The 23,666-nt window shown below is 35.8% G+C and overlaps 2 protein-coding genes across 3 annotated transcripts; one reads left to right on the forward strand and one right to left on the reverse strand.

Annotated features, from left to right (window-relative positions):
• Positions 1–267: 267 nt before the first annotated feature.
• Positions 268–2,357, forward strand: LOC137712055 (protein NOI4-like). Its single transcript, XM_068451203.1, has 3 exons — positions 268–448; positions 1,322–1,543; positions 2,070–2,357. Exons 1-3 carry the CDS (start codon positions 440–442, stop codon positions 2,091–2,093), a joined length of 255 nt encoding a protein of 84 aa, XP_068307304.1. The 5' UTR covers positions 268–439; the 3' UTR covers positions 2,094–2,357.
• A 918-nt stretch (positions 2,358–3,275) lies between these two features.
• Positions 3,276–23,666, reverse strand: LOC137713796 (zinc finger CCCH domain-containing protein 67-like). Of its 2 annotated transcripts, XM_068453150.1 has the most exons (21): positions 19,807–20,521; positions 18,979–19,053; positions 18,456–18,542; positions 18,171–18,236; positions 17,353–17,418; positions 16,826–16,912; positions 16,535–16,600; positions 15,707–15,781; positions 15,184–15,270; positions 14,893–14,958; positions 13,260–13,325; positions 12,733–12,819; positions 12,442–12,507; positions 11,614–11,688; positions 11,091–11,177; positions 10,800–10,865; positions 9,964–10,047; positions 9,472–9,558; positions 9,120–9,320; positions 8,356–8,625; positions 3,276–3,798 (listed from the first exon to the last, which is right to left on the reverse strand). In XM_068453150.1, the coding sequence occupies exons 1-21, from the start codon at positions 19,966–19,968 to the stop codon at positions 3,700–3,702; spliced, it is 2,025 nt and encodes a 674-aa protein (XP_068309251.1). In that variant the 5' UTR covers positions 19,969–20,521; the 3' UTR covers positions 3,276–3,699. The 2 variants fall into 2 exon arrangements, with proteins under 2 accessions (XP_068309251.1, XP_068309252.1); XM_068453151.1 differs by lacking the exons at positions 11,614–11,688; positions 12,442–12,507; positions 12,733–12,819; ... (8 more) ...; positions 18,979–19,053; positions 19,807–20,521 and adding an exon at positions 22,700–23,666.

Consider the following 23,666-nt stretch of genomic DNA (forward strand, 5'->3'; position numbering starts at 1 on the left):
AAATTGGAGTGAAACGTGGACGAAAATGTGTGGTTTTTCTATTATCTTGATTAGTACGTACCTTTCTTTTAGTTATATTTTTCTAGGATGTCTTATTCGTCCTTGCACTTGAAATCCTCGTTTCTTCTTTCTTGTTCACCAATATCATTTACATGGTGCTTAGTTTATTATTGGTCCCATAATATATGAATAGGGCTAGTCATCATATATGTATATATGTACAACACATGATCTACGATTTTAGTTTGATTCTAGAAAACAAAAAGGGTTCAACAAGATTAACAAAAAGGCTCTTCATTTTGTCTCCTAAAATTGCCCAACAAATTGCACCTTCTTCTCTCTCTCGAGTCTGTCTGCACCATTCCCTCGATATTATCTTGCTTGTAAAACTTCCTCCTCCACAACCATCCCGGTCGGGCAGCTCCTGTCTTCCTCCGTCATGGCCTCGGTAAATCATTTTCTTCCATTAATTTCATCCTCTTTTTTCATTCTTTAATTTCCCTCTTTTTTATTAATACATATGCATATATATTTGGAAATTTAGGGTTACAGATTGGGATATAATTTGCATATTTTGACCGGATTCTGTTCTTTTCCATTTTCTTATGTGAGTTCTTCAAAATTTCGTAGGACATAAAAGATCAAGGAGCATATTGGATATTTTTAGGTTGTATTTAGTTTTGTAGGAATTCAAGGTTCTCATTTGTAATGTACTAAGGGCCATGCATGTTCTTCCTATAATTCCTAGCGTTGCAATGTATCATGTATGACTGGAAACGTATGCATGGAGAAACTTCCGTCGAGCCATTCTTTTCATTTTTCCTTTTCAGAGCAAAATCATTGCCCCAAATCGATTTAATGAGACCGATCATAATGTGAAACTCCTTGCATGTTTCGATTGCAATTGCAATATTACAGTCTAGTTTGTTCATGATTCTTTCCTTAAGTTTATTGATTAGCACACCAGCAAGATAAATAGTAAATTCTAAGTCCCGACGCAGTTGTTGAATGGCGCGCATACATGCAATTATGCAAGAAACTCAAAGGATTGATGTGGAGGGAAGGTGAAGGTTAGAGAAAATAAGGAGCTGAAGAATGGAGGGATATATGTGACGACATTTTGGTTTGGTTTCATCATCAAAACCATGTTTTCCGTCCAAATTTACAGACTGATAGGATGTATATTTGTGTATGTGTGCACGCGTGTGCATCTGTGTATATATAACCGACTAACCGGCAACAAAACATCAAGATTAGGCAGATCTTCTAGCTAGTTTAGTGTAGCAGATACTAATGGGAGCTTGTTTTTTCAATATTTCAGCAGGATAAAGGTCGGCCGCTGCCGAAGTTCGGGGAATGGGACGTAAATAACCCAGCTTCAGCTGAAGGATTTACTGTTATTTTCAACAAGGCCAGAGATGAGAAGAAGACCAGTGCGGCTCAAGTGAAGATCGTCACCCCACGAAAAAATGACGGCAGCCTAAGAAATGGTGCTGGATACAACACTGTCAATGAGCACTATCCCAAGTATCCTCCCCCAAAGGTAACAAACCCTAGAGAAGCTGCTCATGAAATTTGAAATTTATATATGCTTCTGTTTGTATAGCCTGTTTGGAAGTGCTTCTTAGCTAAAAACGTTTTCAAATAACCAAACTTCTAATAACATTTGACAGATGAAGTTAACAGTGCTTATGGGTTTTCAAGAGGCCATTTAGAAATGCTTATTTAAAAAAGCATGTCTGCTCTTAAGCAATTCTTCTGTTAGGAGCACACTGAAATATTCAATAAAATTTTAAGCGTTTACGAAGTGCTTTATGACGAACACACATAACAGGTGTCGCCTCTAGAAAGCACTTGTAGTGCTTTTTCTGAATCCATAAGTACTATTAGCTTTTTTTGTCAAACATGACCGAAAGAACTTTCGGTGATCTAAAAGCGCTTTGAGTTATTTAAAAGCACTTTTATTTAGACCATAAAAGCACTTTTAAGTACTTTTTTCAGAAGCGTAAGTGCTTTTTAAATGATCACTCAATGTCATTGATGACTCCATTTCGGATGGAATATTGCAGAAGAAATGGTTTTGCTGTGGCTGAACGAATCCACAACTGCTTATGGGGACGAGGTGATAATGCAAAAATAATAGAGTGGGACAGGGAGGAGCTACAAACAACTTAAAGACAATTTTTATTGTGCCCGGGAAAGATGTGGAACACCAAATCTCTCATATATATACAAAGAAAAGTTTTTTTTTTTTTTGTTCACTTCTGCATTAATTCTTTTGCCTTTCTAGATCATAGGGATTTGACGAGAAAAATGGGGTGCCGACTATCGACTGTCTGACGCAACGACACACTCTCCCTCCTTATATATATATATATATATATATATATATATATATATATATATATGTTTTGTTGCATATATGTGTAATGTAGAATGAAAAAAAAAAAAATTGGTGAACATAAAAATTTGTAATATATGTAGAATTTTGTGGTTCTCTGTTTGATAATTGGGCACAAGAACATCACTTTATATATATATATATATATATATATATATATATATATATATATATATATATATATTATCATCTAATAAGAGTAAAATATATTTAATATATTACCTGGAGTTTACTGCTTAGTTTTGTTGTTAGGTTTGCAGCAGTTGCTTCTTGCTTGTTGCAGGACCTTACCTTGTATCGTTCCCATCATCCCACTCCCCCAGTCAAAGGGCTCGTTTGGCGCCAAAGATTGGATTTGATTTGATAACTTAGTAGACTCAAGGTGTGTTGAAAAACGGAAACAAATAGAGGAATTTTGTCCAAATTAAAAGTAGAAGATGAAAGCAGAATGAAAACCAAAATGGTAGGTATATCGACCAAAAAAATGGTAGGATATCAACATCTCTCGAGACTCATCCTTCTAATCAACAGTCCCTAGATGAAAAATCATTCACATCTACTTTCATTTCTTACTCCAGCATACCTTGAAGATGACACAAGTTATCAAATCTAATTCTAGGTGCCAAACAAGAAGGTTTGACGAATTAACTTCTAGAGGAGGTACATACAGAAGTTTCGGTCAAACCTTGTTAATTCTTCGTGTGTTCTCTTTTGTTTAAAAAAATGTTAGAAGTTCATCCAACAGTTTTCCCTTGAGAGAAAGTAAAACATAATTGGGGTTTGTTTTTGAAAACATAATCACTTTTGTTAGGTAAGGATTATCCAACAAGCAAATCGAAGATAATTGGGAAGTGACCATAACCACAAAGCAAAGTTGAGAGGATACTCAATGAATTCAACTCATATTTTCCAGTAAAATTACATCAAACACGAAACATTTCCGGCTTCCAACAAACAAATCGAAGATAATTGGGAACTGACCATAACCACAAAGCAAAGCTGAGAGGATACTCCCCGAATTTATCTTGTATTTTCTAGGTAAGATTACATCAAACAAGAAATATTTATATTTCCGGCTTCCACTAAGTTCTCACATCTGAAAAGCCGGTGGCAGCTAGGGGAGAAGGTTTGATACATTTCCAAGACTCAATAACAAAGCGATTTCACGTCCTTGGCGACAAGAATCCACTGCTCTAGTTGGCATTTCGTGCAAAACGCATTACTCAGGCTGTTGCGGAATTGTAGCATCAGTTCCACTTCTACTTCCAGATGACCGTACCCCATTTGCAGTTTCCGAGTCACAGAAAGGAATCCGATAATGACGGATGGTCAAATATACAGGTTGGCCCAGAACTGCAAACGCCAAAGCGGCTGTACTCTGTGCAAATGTTCTGACCCTGGATTGGAAACAAATTTAGGATGAAGGTCTATGCAATTGATGACATGCAATAACGAAGCACAATAACTGACCAAACCGAGTATTTCATATAGGAGAGGCAAGAGAGGAACTGTTAGTTAAGAATCCTTCTATGTTGAAAGAGACATATCCATAACTTTCACCATAAATTATCTTTCGCAAGGTCAAATTATGTATTATAAAGTTGAGGAGGGATTTGACTGTAGCTTAGCTATAGTCAAATCTTTGCCGCTCAATTTCACGCTATTTACAACAAAGCCATCAGATTTGGGCAGATATTGGGGCTGGGTTGGAAGGCAATTTTGTCCTGTGCGTTTGAGACGGATTGTGATGGGTTTAGGTTTGTTGTCATTCAGTGAGGGTTTCGGGGATAGGAGGCCATGCCTCCTCTGACACGCCGGATGCGTATTGGAGGTACAGCGACGACTGGCAACTGCGCCGTCGGCGATGAATATAGCCGTCGGAAAGCGTCCTCGCTCCGATTGCGGTATGTTGGATTCCTTGAATTCCTTTTTTTTGGGTTTCCTCTCTCATTTTTGCGTTTGTTTGGGGTGGGATCTAGGTTTTCTCTGCATTGCTTAAATTTTGCATTTTTTTTTTCTGGATTTCAATTAAGAAATGAATAAATTTGGGGGTTTCTGATTTCATATTTCGTTGTTCATATGCTGGAATTACAGGACAAGGAGTTGGACCCTGGATCGAACGACTTTCTGGGTTAGTAACTTTTATAATATGCTGAGTTTTTATTCAATGATTGTTTTTTTTTTTTTATCGTACTCTCCCTCGGTCTAATTTCGCCCATATGCGCACACACAATCACAATAAGATTGGGTTCGGGTTTAGATATTTATATTTTTTTGATATTGAAAATTGCATTTTCTTCAGATTAATCCCAGAGCAGGTACCATGTGGATTTTTTTTAAAATTTATTTACTAATTTTAACTTTGGCTTTTAAGTTTGAGTTCTGGTTTTTAATATTTATATTTCCGTACAAATTTGATGCTATGAAAGGGTTTGATGATTTATGATGATTTCAATGACAACTGTTTCTTTTCCAGAAGATGATTGCTTTTTGTACAAAGAATTGGGAAGCCTTCTTCACCTGCTATAACTTCTATGTTTTGGTTTGTTATGAAATGAATTCCCTTCTACCGTAAAAAAATAATGGTACAATGTTATCAAATTCGATTTTTCTAATCATTCGAATGCTGGGAATGGTGGGGTTTCTTACGGTTAAATCTTCGCATGTTTTTTTTTTTTTTTTTTCTTTCTAATTTTCTGATTTTCAGTTTTATCTTTTTTTCTTTCTCAATTATACCACGATATTGTTTAATTCATAGACAAATAAATGATTCAAAAAATGGGTGTACCAAGAGAAACAAAAAAATGTTGGATTGTCTGCAAAGCGCTGAACCAAAGAGAGGACTAGAATGTGTAAATATAATTGGTTATTCAAATACGAACTTCTTTGCTTGATTGCTAGAATTTCAGTATAAATCAGATATGGTTAGATGTTATAGATGTTCAAACTCAAACAAGTTATTGTATTGGCATGTTGTAAATTTTTTAATTCGAATGTCTAATATTAAAATGTTTTTATTTTTTTTATTTTTTAACCAATTAAAACAAGTCAATTTGCTACTTGTTCACTGCAAGTTTGTAAACATTTACATATTGCAAAACATACATTTTGATATATAGACACACTTTCTTTCTAACAATATGTATGCTTTTGCTATAGGTTTACAAGAATGAGCATTGTACTAATACGTGACTTGAAGCCTCTTAGAAACGATATGAAGATCATAGTTGGAATATGCCGAATTTGGAGAACAAAAATGTTTTGACGTCAGAATCAGTTCAATACTTACAAGCGTAATAATGTATGTTTGATACAAGCGTTTTCGCTATGGGTTTTTAGGTGTACTATTTGTTTCATTGAATTCCTGTATGTCCTGTATGTTTGGGAAAATTGGAAATGAATGTCTGGAACGGTTCAATCTCCACATCAACTAATTCAGCTCAATCTCTTTCAAACATTGTTTGGAGCCGTTCAAATGCATGTCGTAGTTATTTCTGAGGGTGGAGAAATTTTTGAATTAATCTGTGAATTTGTGGAGTGGAATGAAACCATAGGCTTTTGTAATACAATTGGAAATGAAAATTATTTTAATTATGTAATATGATGATCTCTTAATTTGCTTTTGCAGATCTTCTTTGGTTCCTGTGCTAGCTCTCTGTGTCTCCATCTCCAAATAATTATATCCAATGTGTCAATCTAATCTTTTTTGTGTATGGATAGGCAAAAGTTTTACATTTTTTGAATTTCAATTTGAAGTTAGCTTTTTTTTTTGTTTTTTGGGTTAACGTTAGTTGGGACGATGAGCCTAGAACTGCATTAGTTCCTTTACTGAATGGAACAATACAATTAGTAGATAGTAATTCATATAATAATTTTAAATATCTAGATAATTGATGTTTCGTTTTTTAATTGTAATTTTCGTTTAATTTGCCATTTTATGGTGTTTTGTTTAAATGCATATTACAATCAATGATATTGATATTGGTTTATTCTCTATAATCACTTTCTTGGTTGTCTATAAGCTTAGGATAGAAAAGAATTAAGTGAAAATGCATTGATTTTGGTTTTATTTTTCCTGATTTCTTTAACGTGTATGGAAACATAGTTTTATGTCTCATATCCATTTTCGCACTGGTTTACGGGTGCAGGTTGAAACTGTGGCTCAGTTTGGGGTAATCTTTCCTCCCTCCCTCCCTCCCTCCCTCATTCCCTGTGCAGTTTTGATATGCTTATTTTTTTTTTGAGAAGAAACTATAACAGTTTATTAAAAAAGAAAAGTGTAATACACAGAAGTGGATAAGAACTCCACCAAGAACAGAACAAGAAAATCTCTCCAGAGGATCAGATTACAAGTAGGACAACCTCAACCAAAATCATTTTACCACTGCTAACATATCCCACAGTATGTGAGAAAGAGAGTAATTCTTATAACTATTGATATGCTTATAACTAAGTAAAAATAGTCAAATTCACCCCTTCATTATTGTAGCTTCGAGTTGTTCAAGCGGTTGCTGTTCCAGGAGGGCTACCACAAATCTTCCTATTTATGTGCCTGTGTAGCATTACCACATCAGTATGTCTACTAATGTTCTTTAGAATTTCTGGCTATTGAAGAATCCATTTAGAACTAGAACATAGAGCTGTGATAAGTTTATGTATACCACATGAAGATGGAGTAGAATACATTTCTTTTATCCTCCTGCATCTTGACACTCTTATTCTTTCTATGTTGAATCACACAAGTAATTTGTAATTAGTTTAGTATATCTGGTACATGTAAGATTGCACTTCCGATAATTTTTCTCGACATCAGTGTTTTAAGCTAAATGTTCTGTTAATGTAGACTGTGTTATAGATGTTTCTCATTCTCAATGCCGTAGTTGTGATTGGAAGCCCATAAACCTACCCCATGCATGCCCACATTCGCACAGCTTTGCACCCACATTCACTCCTATTATCCTTTTTCTTGGATGCATAGTATTCACAGGTCACATTGTTTTTTTCTTTTGGCCCTGGGTGTTGAAATTTTTTATGGAATTTCATTGATGCAAATATTGTGTCTTATTTTGGGCATTACCGTATTACGGGAAGATGAAGTCTATTTGGATAAGAGTAAATTGTTTGTGTTTTAATTTTTCTTTAATTCAGATAATCATGTTCAATTTTTTCGGTTTGATTTAAAGGAATTTCTTACACAAAAAAGTTATGGCTTTCTGATTCGTTTTTTGGGTTGTTTATGTGGACGGTTTTGTTTTCGTCAAATTTGTGGCTTTTGTGATTGGAGATTTGTACATACATTGAAATTTAGTTTTTCTGATTTCAGCTCTCATTCGGATCCTGACACTTCCTCATCATTAAAATCATTTTTTTATGCTGTTCTTTTCCAAGCACAGTTGCAGATCCACAAGGCATCAAGGTATGACATTTAAGCATATATTGTACATGTGTGTATTGCGTTATACATGTGTGAGTGTGAATATGTTTTATTCTGGGTTGATTTAGTTAATGAGGTTTTTTTTAATTTCAGATTAATTTGGCTCCTGTTAAACAGATCGGACGTCAGAAGAGTGGAACCAGTGGTGTTTGAAAAAGGTTGGTTTTTCAATTTTTTTAATTTGTGCCCTTTTAGTTGTTTGAATGAACTTTTTATGATGTAAATCAAGCTAAATTGAATAGCTGTGTTTGTATATTGTATTTGGTTGCAAAAAGATTTCAGTTCCAATATTATTCCATCACTTCATCAAAAAATGTTTGAATAACAAGTGGTGGTTAGTTATTAATGCTGTCGAGGGTGAAAAAATATGCACATTGGCCCAAAAGAAAATAACTTAGAACTTAAAAACCAACCCACTTTCTGTGCTACTTGTATCACAAAGTGAAAAACCTTTTTGAGATCATAATCCATAGTTACAAATTCTGTATAAAAAGAACAGTTCGAAGAAGAGTGAACTTACCGGTCTTAAGGGGAGGCCCCTGTCACTGAGTGCACATGAGGGGGTCGCTGCAGTCTGATTTTTTGGATGGTGATATTGGCAATTAGATTTATTAACACAATCCCCTGTTTGAGTGAAATAGAAGCAAACAGGTTGACCAGGTCGTTCTGGAAATTCTTCAGCTTGCGTCTGCTGTGCATATTGTCCGCAGTAGTTGGTTTCGGTCACCGAGTTGTTCATAACATATGGTGGAGGTGCAGGCCTGCTTCTATGTGGTAGATATGCTGGAGCCTAAACATGTTTTGGCCAATACAAAATTAAAGAGAAAAGCATGTTTTTGAAAATGCAAACGAGATCAGCAGTAATTCTATAAATTCCACACACAAAAAAAAAAAAAAAAAAAAAGAGGGGCTACTCTTGCTTATATCCACAAACTAATACCGAACCCAAATAAGAAGTCTAGATGTACCGATGTGAAAACGTAAGCATATTACCACAACTGATGCAGACAACAATTTGTTATCAATATTCGAAACTTCAAGATTTTAACTTCTTTACAAATAATATTAGAATATCACATTAAGTCCTTAATGTAGGACCATATTATTAGTTTTATGAGCCGAACATGAATAAAAAGGGCATGAGAAAGAAAAGAAAAAGAGGTCAAAACACAAAAAGATCCGATTATTATCCCAAAAGAGACGGTAATTCGCATATCAAAAAGTGATGAGAATTATTTAAATTTTAAACCCAAGACTATAATAAGGGAGTGATGGCTAAAGTACCTGATAACCATTCCATTCTGTAGTTTCAGAATTAATCCCTTGAGAATTTGGAAGACCTTGTAATGATGCAGCCCTACCATTACCATACGCAGATTGCGGACGAGATTCTCCGGCAGCTGTAGGATCAGGGTGGTTAAACATGCAGTTTGTTTCGTACTTGCAGGTCGCAGTTTGCATATAGTAGGAACAATCTTTCTCCCCCTGTAATACGTTAAAACAATTATTCAGCGAACATATGGACACATTAAATTGGTCCAACAGAACAAGAAAATAAGCAAAGATGATCTTTAACATCATGAATAGATAGATAATAATTCCTCAAATTTTTGGAGATCAAATCTAGAGCTTATACCGGACGAATTGGCAGGCCCAAAAAGTTAAATTCCACAGCTGCAGCTACAGAAGGTACCCCTATACGTCGTCCTGGGCTGATGTAATACTGCAACAAGCTTAAGTGTCATATTAAGATTGTGAAACTGTTACTAGGCCACCAAGTACGTTGCACAAAATTGAATACAAGGGTACAAAGGGAAAGAAATGTCAATGATATTTAAAAACAAAATTGTAACAACATACAATTGTCAAAACACATCGACTATAAGTTGATCACGTTCAAGACCCTCATCATGCTTTAGTTAGCTACAAGATGAAAAAGGTTTAAGCTTGTATATTCACTAGTGCATTCTAACCTACTAGCTTTCATATAACCATATCGAGAAACCCCATCGTAAAAACACAAGATAGTACTTGAAATCAAATATGTCAAGTAAAACAAAACTTAATGATGTAAAACATGAAAACCAAGCAATTGCAGTAAAAAACAGAACTTCGGATAGATAATAACCTTGCTTTCGGTCTGGTCTTGCTTCTCTTTCAACTCTTCCAACTCTTCCAACTCTTCCCTCTGCTTTGCCTTGTCCTTAGACACCTTCAAATCAATATGATAAAGTTCAAAACACCAAGAAACACAAAGTGAGCACCAACAACACAAATATTTCCTGCAATCATACAAGGCCAGACGCATTTATGTCTCACAGAAAATTGGTACAACAGAATGAGAAAATAAGCAAAGATAAAATCTTAAATCTTCAACATCAAGAATAGATAGATATTCATTCCTCAAATTTTTGCAGATCAAATCCAGAGCATATACTGGACGATTTGGCAGGCCCGAAAAGTTAAGTTCCAGAGCTGGAGCTACAGAAGGTACCCCTATACGTCGTCCTGGGATGATGTAATACTGCAACACGCTTAAGTGTTATATTAAGATCGTGAAAACTGTTGCTAGGCCACCATCTACGTTGCACAGAATTGAGTACGAGGGTACAAAGGGAAAGAAATGTCATTGACATTTAAAAACATAATTGCAATCCTGTATAAAATGGAAAATGTAATTGTAATGTAACAGCATACAATTGTCAAAACACATCGACTATAAGTTGATCACGTTCAAGACCCTCATCATTCCATAGTTAGCTACAAGATGAAAAAGGTTTAAGCGTGTATATTCACTAGTGCATTCTAACCTACTAGCTTCCAGATAACCATATTGAGAAATCCCATCGACAAAATACAAGATAGTACTTGAAATCAAATATGTGAAGTAAAACAAAACTTAAGATGTAAAACATGAAAACCAAGCAATTGCAGTAAAAACCAGAACTTCGGATAGATAATAACCTTGCTTTCGGTATGGTCTTGCTTCCCTTCCAACTCTTCCCTCTGCTTTGCCTTGTCCTTAGACACCTTCAAATCAATATGATAAAGTTCAAAACACCAAGAAACACAAAGTGAGCACCAACAACAGAAATATTTCCTGCAATCATACAAGGCCAGATGCATTTATGTCTCACAGAAAATTGGTCCAACAGAATAAGAAAATAAGCCAAGATAAAATCTTAAATCTTAAACATCATGAATAGATAGATATTCATTCCTCAAATTTTTGCAGATCAAATCTAGAGCTTATACCGAACGAATTGGCAAGTCCAAAAAGTTAAGTTCCAGAGCTGGAGTTACAGAAGGTACCCCTATACGTCGTCCTGGGCTGATGTAATACTGCAACAAGCTTAAGTGTTATATTAAGATCGTGAAAACTGTTACTAGGCCACCAAGTACGTTGCACAGAATTGAATACGAGGGTACAAAGGGAAAGAAATGTCAATGATATTTAAAAACATAATTGTAATCCTATATAAAAAGGGAAAATGTAATGTAACAGCATACAATTGTCAAAACACATCGACTATAAGTTGATCACCTACAAGACCCTCATCATTCCATAGTTAGCTACAAGATGAAAAAGGTTTAAGCTTGTATATTCACTAGTGCATTCTAACCTACAAGCTTTCAGATAACCATATTGAGAAACCCCATCGTCAAAACACAAGATAGTACTTGAAATCAAATATGTCAAGTAAAACAAAACTTAATGATGTAAAACATGAAAACCAAGCAATTGCAGTTAAAAACAGAACTTTGGATAGATAATAACCTTGCTTTCGGTCTGCTCTTGCTTCTCTTCCAACTCTTCCAACTCTTCCCTCTGCTTTGCCTTGTCCTTAGACACCTTCAAATCAATATGATAAAGTTCAATACACCAAGAAACACAAAGTAAGCACCAACAACACAAATATTTCCTGCAATCATACAAGGACAGATGCATTTATGTCTCACAGAAAATTGGTCCAACAGAATACGCAAATAAGCCAAGACAAAATCTTAAATCTTAAACATCATGAATAGATAGATATTCATTCCTCAAACTTTTGCAGATCAAATCTAGAGCTTATACTGGCCAAAATGGCAAGCTCGAAAAGTTAAGTTGCAGAGCTGGAGTTACAAAAGGTACCCCTATACGTCGTCCTGGTCTGATGTAATATTGCAACAAGCTTAAGTGTTATACTAAGATCGTGAAAACTGTTGCTAGGCCACCACGTACGTTGCACAGAATTCAATACGAGGGTACAAAGGGAAAGAAATGTCATTGACATTTAAAAACATAATTGTAATCCTGTATAAAAAGGAAAACGTAATTGTAATGTAACAACATACAATTGTCAAAACACATCGACTATAAATTGATCACGTTCAAGACCCTCATCAATCCATAGTTAGCTACAAGATGAAAAAGGTTTAAGCTTGTATATTCACTAGTGCATTCTAACCTACTAGCTTTTAGATAACCATATTGAGAAACCCCATCATCAAAATACAACATAGTACTTGAAATCAAATATGTGAAGTAAAACAAAACTTAATGATGTAAAACATCAAAACCAAGCAATTCCAGTAAAAACCAGAACTTCGGATAGATAATAACCTTGCTTTCGGTCTGGTCTTGCTTCTCTTCCAACTCTTCCCTCTGCTTTGCCTTGGCCTTAGACACCTTCAAATCAATATGATAAAGTTCAAAACACCAAGAAGCACAAAGTGAGCACAAACAACACAAATATTTCCTGCAATCATACAAGGCCAGATGCATTTATGTCTCACAGAATATTGGTCCAACAGAATAAGAAAATAAGCCAAGATAAAATCTTAAATCTTAAGCATCATGAATAGATAGATATTCATTCCTCAAATTTTTGCAGATCAAATCTAGAGCTTATACCAGACGAATTGGCAAGTCCGGAAAGTTAAGTTCCAGAGCTGGAGCTACAGAAGGTACCCCTATACGTCGTCCTGGGTTGATGTAATACTGCAACAAGCTTAAGTGTTATATTAAGATCATGAAACTGTTACTAGGCCACCATGTACGTTGCACAGATTTGAATACGAGAGTACAAGGGGAAAGAAACGTCATTGACATTTAAAAACAATATTGTAATCCTGTGTAAAAAAGGAAAATCTGATTGTAACGTAACAGCATACAATTGCCAAAACACATCGACTACAAGTTGATCATGTTCAAGACCCTCCTAAATCTATTGTTAGCTACAAGATAAAAAAGGTTTAAGCTTGCATATTCACTTGTGCATTCTAACCTACTAGCTTTCAGATAACCATATCAAAAAACCCCATCGTCAAAACACATCATAGTACTTGAAACCAAATATGTGAAGTAAAACAAAACTTATGGTGCAAAACATGAAAACCAAGCAATTGCAGTAAAAACCAGAACTTTGGATAGATCATAACCTTGCTTTCGGTCTGGTCTTGCTTCTTTTCCAATTCTTCTCTCTGCTTTGCCTTGTCCTTAGACACCTTCAAATCAATTTGATAAAGTTCAAAACACCAAGAAACACAAAGTGAGCACCAACAACACAAATACTTCCTGCAATCATACAAGGCCAGATGCATTTATGTCTCACAGAAAATTGGTCCAACAGAATAAGAAAATAAGCCAAGACAAAATCTTAAATCTTAAACATCATGAATAGATAGATATTCATTCCTCAAATTTTTGTAGATCAAATCTAGAGCTTATACTGGACGAAATGGCAGGCCCGAAAAGTCAAGTTCAAGAGCTGGAGCTATAGAAGGTACCCCTATACGTCGTCCTGGTCTGATGTAATACTGCAACAAGCTTAAGTGTTATACTAAGATCGTGAAAACTGTTGCTAGGCCACCACGTACGTTGCACAGAATTCAATACGAGGGTACAAAGGGAAAGAAAAGTCATTGACATTTCAAAACATAATTGTAATCCTGTATAAAAAGGAAAACGTAATTGTAATGTAACAACATACAATTGTCAAAACACATCGACTATAAATTGATCACGTTCAAGACCGTCATCATTCCATAGTTAGCTACAACAGGAAAAAGGTTTAAGCTTGTATATTCACTAGTGCATTCTAACCTACTAGCTTTTAGATAACCATATTGAGAAACCCCATCATCAAAATACAAGATAGTACTTGAAATCAAATATGTGAAGTAAAACAAAACTTAATGATGTAAAACATGAAAACCAAGCAATTCCAGTAAAAACTAGAACTTCGGATAGATAATAACCTTGCTTTCGGTCTGGTCTTGCTTCCGTTCCAACTCTTCCCTCTGCTTTGCCTTGGCCTTAGACACCTTCGGATCAATATGATAAAGTTCAAAACACCAAGAAACACAAAGTGAGCACCAACAACACAAATATTTCCTACAATCATACAAGGCCAGATCCATTTATGTCTCACAGAAAATTGGTCCAACAGAATAAGAAAATAAGCAAAGATAAAATCTTAAATCTTAAACATCATGAATAGATAGATATTCATTCCTCAAATTTTTGCACATCAAATCTAGAGCTTAGACTGAACGAATTGGCAAGTCCGAAAAGTTAAGTTCCAGAGCTGGAGCTATAGATAGTACCCTTATACGTCATCTTGGGCTGATGTAATACTGCAACAAGCTTAATTGTTATATGAAGATCGTGAAAACTGTTACTAGGCCACCAAGTACGTTGCATAGAATTGAATACAAGGGTACAAAGGGAAAGAAATGTTAATGATATTTAAAAACATAATTGTAATCCTGTATAAAAAAGGAAAATGTAATGTAACAGCATACAATTGTCAAAATACATAGACTATAAGTTGATCACGTTCAAGACCCTCATCATTCTATAGTTAGCTACAAGATGAAAAAGGTTTCAGCTTGTATATTCACTAGTGCATTCTAACCTACCAGCTTTAAGATAACCATATCGAGAAACCCCATCGTCAAAACACAAGATAGTACTTGAAATCAAATATGTGAAGTAAAACAAAACTTAATGATGTAAAACATGAAAACCAAGCATTTGCAGTAAAAAACAGAACTTTGGATAGATAATAACCTTGCTTTCGGTCTGGTCTTGCTTCTCTTCCAACTCTTCCCTCTGCTTTGCCTTGTCCTTAGACACCTTCAAATCAATATGATAAGGTTCAAAACACCAAGAAACACAAAGTGAGCACCAACAACACAAATATTTCCTGCAATCATACAAGGCCAGATGCATTTATGTCTCACAGAAAATTGGTCCAACAGAATAAGAAAATAAGCCAAGATAAAATCTTAAATCTTAAACATCATGAATAGATAGATATTCATTCCTCAAATTTTTGCAGATCAAATCTAGAGCTTATACCGCACGAATTGGCAAGTCCGAAATGTTAAGTTCGAGAGCTGGAGCTACAGATGGTACCCCTATACGTCGTCCTGGGCTAATGTAATACTGCAACAAGATTAAGTGTTATATTACAATCGTGAAAAATGTTACTAGGCCACCAAGTACGTTGCACAGAATTGAATACGAGGGTACAAAAGGAAAGAAATGTCAATGATACTTAAAAACATAATTGTAATCCTGTATGTAAAAGGAAAATGTAATGTAACAGCACACAATTCTCAAAATACATCGACTATAAGTTTATCACGTTCAAGACCCTCATCATTCTATAGTTAGCTACAAGATGAAAAAGGTTTAAGCTTGTATATTCACTAGGGCATTCTAACCTACTAGCTTTCAAATAACCATATTGAGAAACCCCATCATCAAAATACAAGATTGTACTTGAAATCAAATATGGGAAGTAAAACAGAACTTAATGATGTAAAACATGAAAACCAAGCAATTGCAGTGAAAAACAGAACTTTCGATAGATAATAACCTTGCTTTCGGTCTGCTCTTGCTTCTCTTCCAACTCTTCCAACTCTTCCCTCTGCTTTGCCTTGTCCTTAGACACCTTCAAATCAATATGATAAAGTTCAAAACACCAAGAAACACAAAGTGAGCACCAACAACACAAATATTTCCTGCAATCATACAAGGCCAGATGCATTCATGTCTCACAGAAAATTGGTCTAACAGAATAAGAAAATAAGCCAAGACAAAATCTTAAATCTTAAACATCATGAATAGATAGATATTCATTCCTCAAACTTTTGCAGATCAAATCTAGAGCTTATACTGGCCGAAATGGAAGGCCTGAAAGGTTAAGTTCCAGAGCTGGAGCTACGGAAGGTAGCCCTATACGTCGTCCTGGTCTGATGTAACACTGCAACAAGCTTAAGTGTTATACTAAGATCGTGAAAACTGTTGCTAGGCCACCACGTACGTTGCACAGAATTCAATATGAGGGTACAAAGGGAAAGAAATGTCATTGACATTTAAAAACATAATTGTAATCCTGTATAACAAGGAAAACTTAATTGTAATGTAACAGCATACAATTGTCAAAACACATCGACAATAAATTGATCACGTTCAAGACCGTGATCATTCCATAGTTAGCTACAAGATGAAAAAGGCTTAAGCTTGTATATTCACTAGTGCATTCTAACCTACTAGCTTTTAGATAACCATATTGAGAAACCCCATCATCAAAATACAAGATAGTACTTGAAATCAAATATGTGAAGTAAAACAAAACTTAATGATGTAAAACATCAAAACCAAGCAATTCCAGTAAAAACCAGAACTTCAGATAGATAATAACCTTGCTTTCGGTCTGGTCTTGCTTCTCTTCCAACTCTTCCCTCTGCTTTGCCTTGGCCTTAGACACCTTCAAATCAATATGATGAAGTTCAAAACACCAAGAAGCACAAAGTGAGCACAAACAACACAAATATTTCCTGCTATCATACAAGGCCAGATGCATTTATGTCTCACAGAATATTGGTCCAACAGAATAAGAAAATAAGCCAAGATAAAATCTTAAATCTTAAGCATCATGAATAGATAGATATTCATTCCTCAAATTTTTGCAGATCAAATCTAGAGCTTATACCAGACGAATTGGCAAGTCCGGAAAGTTAAGTTCCAGAGTTGGAGCTACAGAAGGTACCCCTATACGTCGTCCTGGGTTGATGTAATACTGCAACAAGCTTAAGTGTTATATTAAGATCATGAAACTATTACTAGGTCACCATGTACGTTGCACAGATTTGAATACGAGAGTACAAAGGGAAAGAAACGTCATTGACATTTAAAAACATAATTGTAATCCTGTGTAAAAAAGGAAAATCTGATTGTAACGTAACAGCATACAATTGCCAAAACACATCGACTACAAGTTGATCATGTTCAAGACCATCCTAAATCTATTGTTAGCTACAAGATAAAAAAGGTTTAAGCTTGCATATTCACTTGTGCATTCTAACCTACTAGCTTTCAGATAACCATATCCAAAAACCCCATCGTCAAAACACATCATAGTACTTGAAACCAAATATGCGAAGTAAAACAAAACTTATGGTGCAAAACATGAAAACCAAGCAATTGCAGTAAAAACCAGAACTTTGGATAGATAATAACCTTGCTTTCCGTCTGGTCTTGCTTCTTTTCCAATTCTTCTCTCTGCTTTGCCTTGTCCTTAGACACCTTCAAATCAATTTGATAAAGTTCAAAACACCAAAAAACACAAAGTGAGCACCAACAACACAAATACTTCCTGCAATCATACAAGGCCAGATGCATTTATGTCTCGCAGCAAATTGGTCCAACAGAATAAGAAAATAAGCCAAGACAAAATCTTAAATCTTAAACATCATGAATAGATAGATATTCATTCCTCAAATTTTTGCAGAACAAATCTAGAGCATATACTGGCCGAAATGGCAGGCCCGAAAAGTTAAGTTCGAGAGCTGGAGCTACAGAAGGTACCCCTATACATCGTCCTGGTCTGATGTAATACTACAACAAGCTTAAGTGTTATACTAAGATCGTGAAAACTGTTGCTAGGCGACCACGTACGTTGCACATAATTCAATACGAGGGTACAAAGGGAAAGAAAAGTCATTGACATTTAAAAACATAATTGTAATCCTGTATAAAAAGGAAAACGTACTTGTAATGTAACAGTATAGAGATGTCAAAACACATCGACTATAAATTGATCACGTTCAAGACTCTCATGATTCCATATTTAGCTACAAGATGAAAAAGGTTTAAGCTTGTATATTCACTAGTGCATTCTAACCTACTAGCTTTTAGATAACCATATTGAGAAACCCCATCATCAAAATACAAAATAGTACTTGAAATCAAATATGTGAAGTAAAACAAAACTTAAGATCTTAAACATGAAAACCAAGCAATTGCAGTAAAAACCAGAACTTTGGATAGATAATAACCTTGCTTTCGGTCTGGTCTTGCTTCTTTTCCAACTCTTCCCTCTGCTTTGCCTTGTCCTTAGACACCTTCAAATCAATATGATAAAGTTCAAAACACCAAGAAACACAAAGTGAGCAGCAACAACACAAATATTTCCTGCAATCATACAAGGCCAGGTGCATTTATGTCTCACAGAAAATTTGGTCCAACAGAATAAGAAAATAAGCCAAGATAAAATCTTAAACATCATGAATAGATAGATATTCATTCCTCAAATTTTTGCACATCAAATTTAGAGCTTATACCGGACAAATTGGCAAGTCCGAAAAGTTAAGTTCGAGAGCTGGAGCTACAGATGGTACCCCTATACGTCGTCCCGGGCTAATGTAATACTGCAACAAGATTAAGTGTTATATTACGATCGTGTAAACTGTTACTAGGCCACCAAGTACATTGCACAGAATTGAATACGGGGGTACAAAAGGAATGAAATGTCAATGATACTTAAAAACATAATTGTAATCCTGTATGTAAAAGGAAAATGTAATGTAACAGCATACAGTTGTCAAAACACATCGACTATAAGTTCATCACGTTCAAGACCCTCATCATTCTTTAGTTAGCTAAAAGATGAAGAAGGTTTAAGCTTGTATATTCACTAGTGCATTCTAACCTACTAGCTTTGAGATAACCATATCGAGAAACCCCATCGTCAAAACACAAGATAGTACTTGAAATCAAATATGTGAAGTAAAACAAATCTTAATGATGTAAAACATGAAAACCAAGCAATTGCAGTGAAAAATAGAACTTTGGATAGATAATAACCTTGCTTTCGATCTGGTCGTGCTTCTCTTCCAACTCTTCCAACTCTTCCCTTTGCTTTGCCTTGTCCTTAGACACCTTCAAATCAATATGATAAAGTTCAAAACACCAAGAAACACAAGGTGAGCACCAACAACACAAATATTTCCTGCAATCATACAAGGCCAGATTCATTTATGTCTCAGAGAAAATTGGTACAACAGAATAAGAAAATAAGCAAAGATAAAATCTTAAATCTTAAACATCATGAATAGATAGATATTCATTCCTCAAATTTTTGCAGATCAAATCTAGAGCTTATACTGGACGTATTGGCAGGCCCGAAAAGTTAAGTTCCAGAGCTGGAGCTACAGAAGGTACCCCTATACGTCGTCCTGGTCTGATGTAATACTGCAACAGGCTTAAGTGTTATATTAAGATCGTGAAAACTATTGCTAGGCCACCACGTATGTTGCACAGAATTGAATACAATGGTACAAAGGGAAAGAAATGTCATTGACATTTAAAAACATAATTGTAATCCTGTATAAAAAGGAAAATGTAATTGTAATGTAGCAGCATACAATTGTCAAAACACATCGACTATAAGTTCATCACGTTCAAGACCCTCATCATTCTATAGTTAGCTACAAGATGAAAAAGGTTTAAGCTTGTATATTCAATAGTGCATTCTAACCTACTAGCTTTCATATAACCATATTGAGAAACCCCATCGTCAAAATACAAGATAGTACTTGAAATCAAATATGTGAAGTAATACAAAACTTAATGATGTAAAACATGTAAACCAAGCAATTCCAGTAAAAACCAGAACTTCGGATAGATAATAACCTTGGTTTCGGTTAGGTCTTGCCTCTCTTCCAACTCTTCCCTTTGCTTTGCCTTGTCCTTAGACACCTTCAAATCAATATGATAAAGTTCAAAACACCAAGAAACACAAAGTGAGCACCAACAACACAAATATTTCCTGCAATCATACAAGGCCAGATTCATTTATGTCTCATAGAAAATTGGTACAACAGAATAAGAAAATAAGCAAAGATAAAATCTTAAATCTTAAACATCATGAATAGATAGATATTCATTCCTCAAATTTTTGCAGATCAAATCTAGATCTTATACTGGACGTATTGGCAGGCCCGAAAAGTTAAGTTCCAGAGCTGGAGCTACAGAAGGTACCCCTATACGTCGTCCTGGTCTGATGTAATACTGCAACAGGCTTAAGTGTTATATTAAGATCGTGAAAACTATTGCTAGGCCACCACGTACGTTGCACAGAATTGAATACAATAGTACAAAGGGAAAGAAATGTCATTGACATTTAAAAACATAATTGTAATCCTGTATAAAAAGGAAAATGTAATTGTAATGTAGCAGCATACAATTGTCAAAACACATCGACTATAAGTTCATCACGTTCAAGACCCTCATCATTCTATAGTTAGCTACAAGATGAAAAAGGTTTAAGCTTGTATATTCACTAGTGCATTCTAACCTACTAGCTTTCATATAACCATATTGAGAAACCCCATCGTCAAAATACAAGATAGTACTTGAAATCAAATATGTGAAGTAAAACAAAACTTAATGATGTAAAACATGAAAACCAAGCAATTCCAGTAAAAACCAGAACTTCGGATAGATAATAACCTTGCTTTCGGTTAGGTCTTGCCTCTCTTCCAACTCTTCCCTTTGCTTTACCTTGTCCTTAGACACCTTCAAATCAATATGATAAAGTTCAAAACATCAAGAAACACAAAGTGAGCACCAACATCACAAATATTTCCTGCAATCATACAAGGCCAGATGCATTTATGTCTCACAGAAAATTGGTCTAACAGAATAAGAAAATAAGCCAAATTAAATCTTAAACATCATGAATAGATAGATATTCATTCCTCAAATTTTTGCAGATCAAATCTAGAGCTTATACCGGACGAATTGGCAAGTCTGAAAAGTTAAGTTCGAGAGCTGGAGCTACAGAAGGTACCCCTATACGTCGTCCTGGGCTTATATAATACTGCAACAAGCTTAAGTGTTATATTAAGATCGTGAAAACTGTTACTAGGCCTCCACGTACGTTGCACAGATTTGAATATGAGGGTACAAAGGGAAATGTCGTTGACATTTAAAAACATAATTGTAATCCTGTATAAAAGGCAAAATGTAATTGTAATGTAACAGCATACAATTGTCAAAACACATCGACTATAAGTTGATCGTTCAAGACCCTCATCATTCTATAGTTAGCTACAAGATGAAAAAGATTCAAGCTTGTATATTCACTTGTGCATTCTAACCTAAACCATATCGAGAAACCCACAAGTTAGTACTTGAAATCAAATATGTGAAGTAAAACAAAACTTAATGATGTAAAACATGAAAACCAAGCCATTCCAGTAAAAACCAGAACTTCGGATAGATAATAACCTTGCTTTCCGTCTGGTCTTGCTTCTCTTCCAACTCTTCCCTCTGCTTTGCCTTGTCCTTAGACACCTTCAAATCAATATGATAAAGTTCAAAACACCAAGAAGCACAAAGTGAGCACAAACAACACAAATATTTCCTGCAATCATACAAGGCCAGATGCATTTATGTCTCACAGAATATTGGTCCAACAGAATAAGAAAATAAGCCAAGATAAAATCTTAAATCTTAAGCATCATGAATAGATAGATATTCATTCCTCAAATTTTTGCATATCAAATCTAGAGCTTATACCAGACGAATTGGCAAGTCCGAAAAGTTAAGTTCCAGAGCTGGAGCTACAGAAGGTGCCCCTATACGTCGTCCTGGGCTGATGTAATACTGCAACAAGCTTAAGTGTTATATTAAGATGATGAAACTGTTACTAGGCCACCATGTACGTTGCACAGATTTGAATACGAGAGTACAAAGGGAAAGAAACGTCATTGACATTTAAAAACATAATTGTAATCTTGTGTTAAAAAGGAAAATCTGATTGTAACATAACAGCATACAATTGCCAAAACACATCGACTACAAGTTGATCATGTTCAAGACCCTCGTAAATCTATTGTTAGCTACAAGATAAAAAAGGTTTAAGCTTGCATATTCACTTGTGCATTCTAACCTACTAGCTTTCAGATAACCATATCAAAATACCCCATCGTCAAAACACATCATAGTACTTGAAACCAAATATGTGAAGTAAAACAAAACTTAATGGTGCAAAACATGAAAACCAAGCAATTGCAGTAAAAACCAGAACTTTGGATAGGTAATAACCTTGCTTTCGGTCTGGTCTTCCTTCTTTCCCAATTCTTCTCTCTGCTTTGCCTTGTCCTTAGACACCTTCAAATCAATTTGATAAAGTTCAAAACACCAAGAAACACAAAGTGAGCACCAACAACACAAATACTTCCTGCAATCATACAAGGCCAAACGTATTAATGTCTCAAATACTAAATGCAGGCCCAAAGTCCCGATTTGTTTCGGACAAATTTCACCACAAAGATGTATGTGAAAGAAAAACATGATCTTTAACAAATATGAAATGTGCCTCCATTTCGAGTCAATTCCGCATACAGAGATCATCATCTTTAACTAACCGATTAACACATTCTTTACTCTATTACACATGCATACATGAATTTCTCAGCTAAACCGAAGAAAGCTGAGGCCACGAAAACACGAAAAGTCTCAATCTTTCAACCATAAACATACATAAGCAAATGCTTAATGCAAAACAAGAGAGATATACCTGCTTGTTTTTCCTTCTCCGAGGGTGATTCAACTTGCAATTCCATCCGAACTTACAATTGCCAGTCTTCGGATGGTACGAACAGTCTCCAGCTTCCGGCCTCAATGGGTACTGATTCCTTCTGCTAGTCTCCTCAACAACCTTCTTCTCCACCTCACCGCCATTCTCATTCCCTCCTCCGCTGCCGCTGCTGCTGCTTTCGCTCTCTCTCTCCTTCTCATTTTCCTTTTCCTTTTCAGTCTCTCTCTCCTTCTCCTCTTCTTCTTTTTCCTCCTTTTCCTTCAAACTCAATTTCCGAATCCCATCAACGATGGAAGGATCGAAGCTCCGATCCTCATCGAGGAAGGCGGGGTCGAATTGCTGAATCTCATCGAGCACGGCGGGGCCGAGTGTCCGAATCCAATCAAGGATTTCAACAACGGACGGCTCAGGAGACGGAACAGAAGGGGGATTTTGAGGAACGTCTACGCTTTCAGAAAATTCCGAAGGGAAAGCAGGGCCCAAGTTCCGAATCTCAACGGTGGGGTCGAATTGCTGAATCTCTTGAAGGAGGGCAGGGTCGCGATTCCTAATCCTATTGAGCACGGCGGGGTCGAGCGTCCGAATCCAATCAACGAGATCGGACGGCGCAGGTGACGGAACAGACGTCGGATTTAGGGGAACTTCGACGCCTCTGAATCTGAAGTACTTATAAATTACGACCAGCACTGACAATGACACCGGTAGGACAATACCCGCCGCTGAAAAAAACATAGCTTTTGTGCTGATGGCGGCGGCGGATGCGGCGGCGACGTTAGCTGAAACTGGGTTGCTAGGTTTTTGCTGTGAACTTGCAACTAGCAACTACATTATGGATGAAACAAACTCTCTCATATGATCAAATATACATTGACTGCCTAAATCAAAGTCTGCTCTGTCCAGAGGCATGTTTGGATTGCTTTTCAATTCCAAAACTGCTTTATGAAAA

Source organism: Pyrus communis, chromosome 13 (assembly GCF_963583255.1).
Source record: "Pyrus communis chromosome 13, drPyrComm1.1, whole genome shotgun sequence".
Taxonomy (NCBI): Eukaryota; Viridiplantae; Streptophyta; class Magnoliopsida; order Rosales; family Rosaceae; genus Pyrus; species Pyrus communis.

Bases quoted from the DNA above. Each gene is read 5' to 3' on its own strand.
- LOC137712055 (XM_068451203.1), top strand. The intron at 1,544-2,069 runs GTAACAAACCCT...GGAATATTGCAG, and splicing joins CCAAGTATCCTCCCCCAAAG to AAGAAATGGTTTTGCTGTGG.
- LOC137713796 (XM_068453150.1), bottom strand. From the start codon at position 19,968: ATGAATCTGGCCTTGTATGATTGCAGGAAATATTTGTGTTGTTGGTGC. The intron at 13,326-14,892 runs GTTATTATCTAT...ATTGATTTGAAG, and splicing joins AAGACCAGACCGAAAGCAAG to GTGTCTAAGGACAAGGCAAA. The intron at 9,321-9,471 runs GTATAAGCTCTA...AACGTATTACAG, and splicing joins TGGGCCTGCCAATTCGTCCG to GGGGAGAAAGATTGTTCCTA.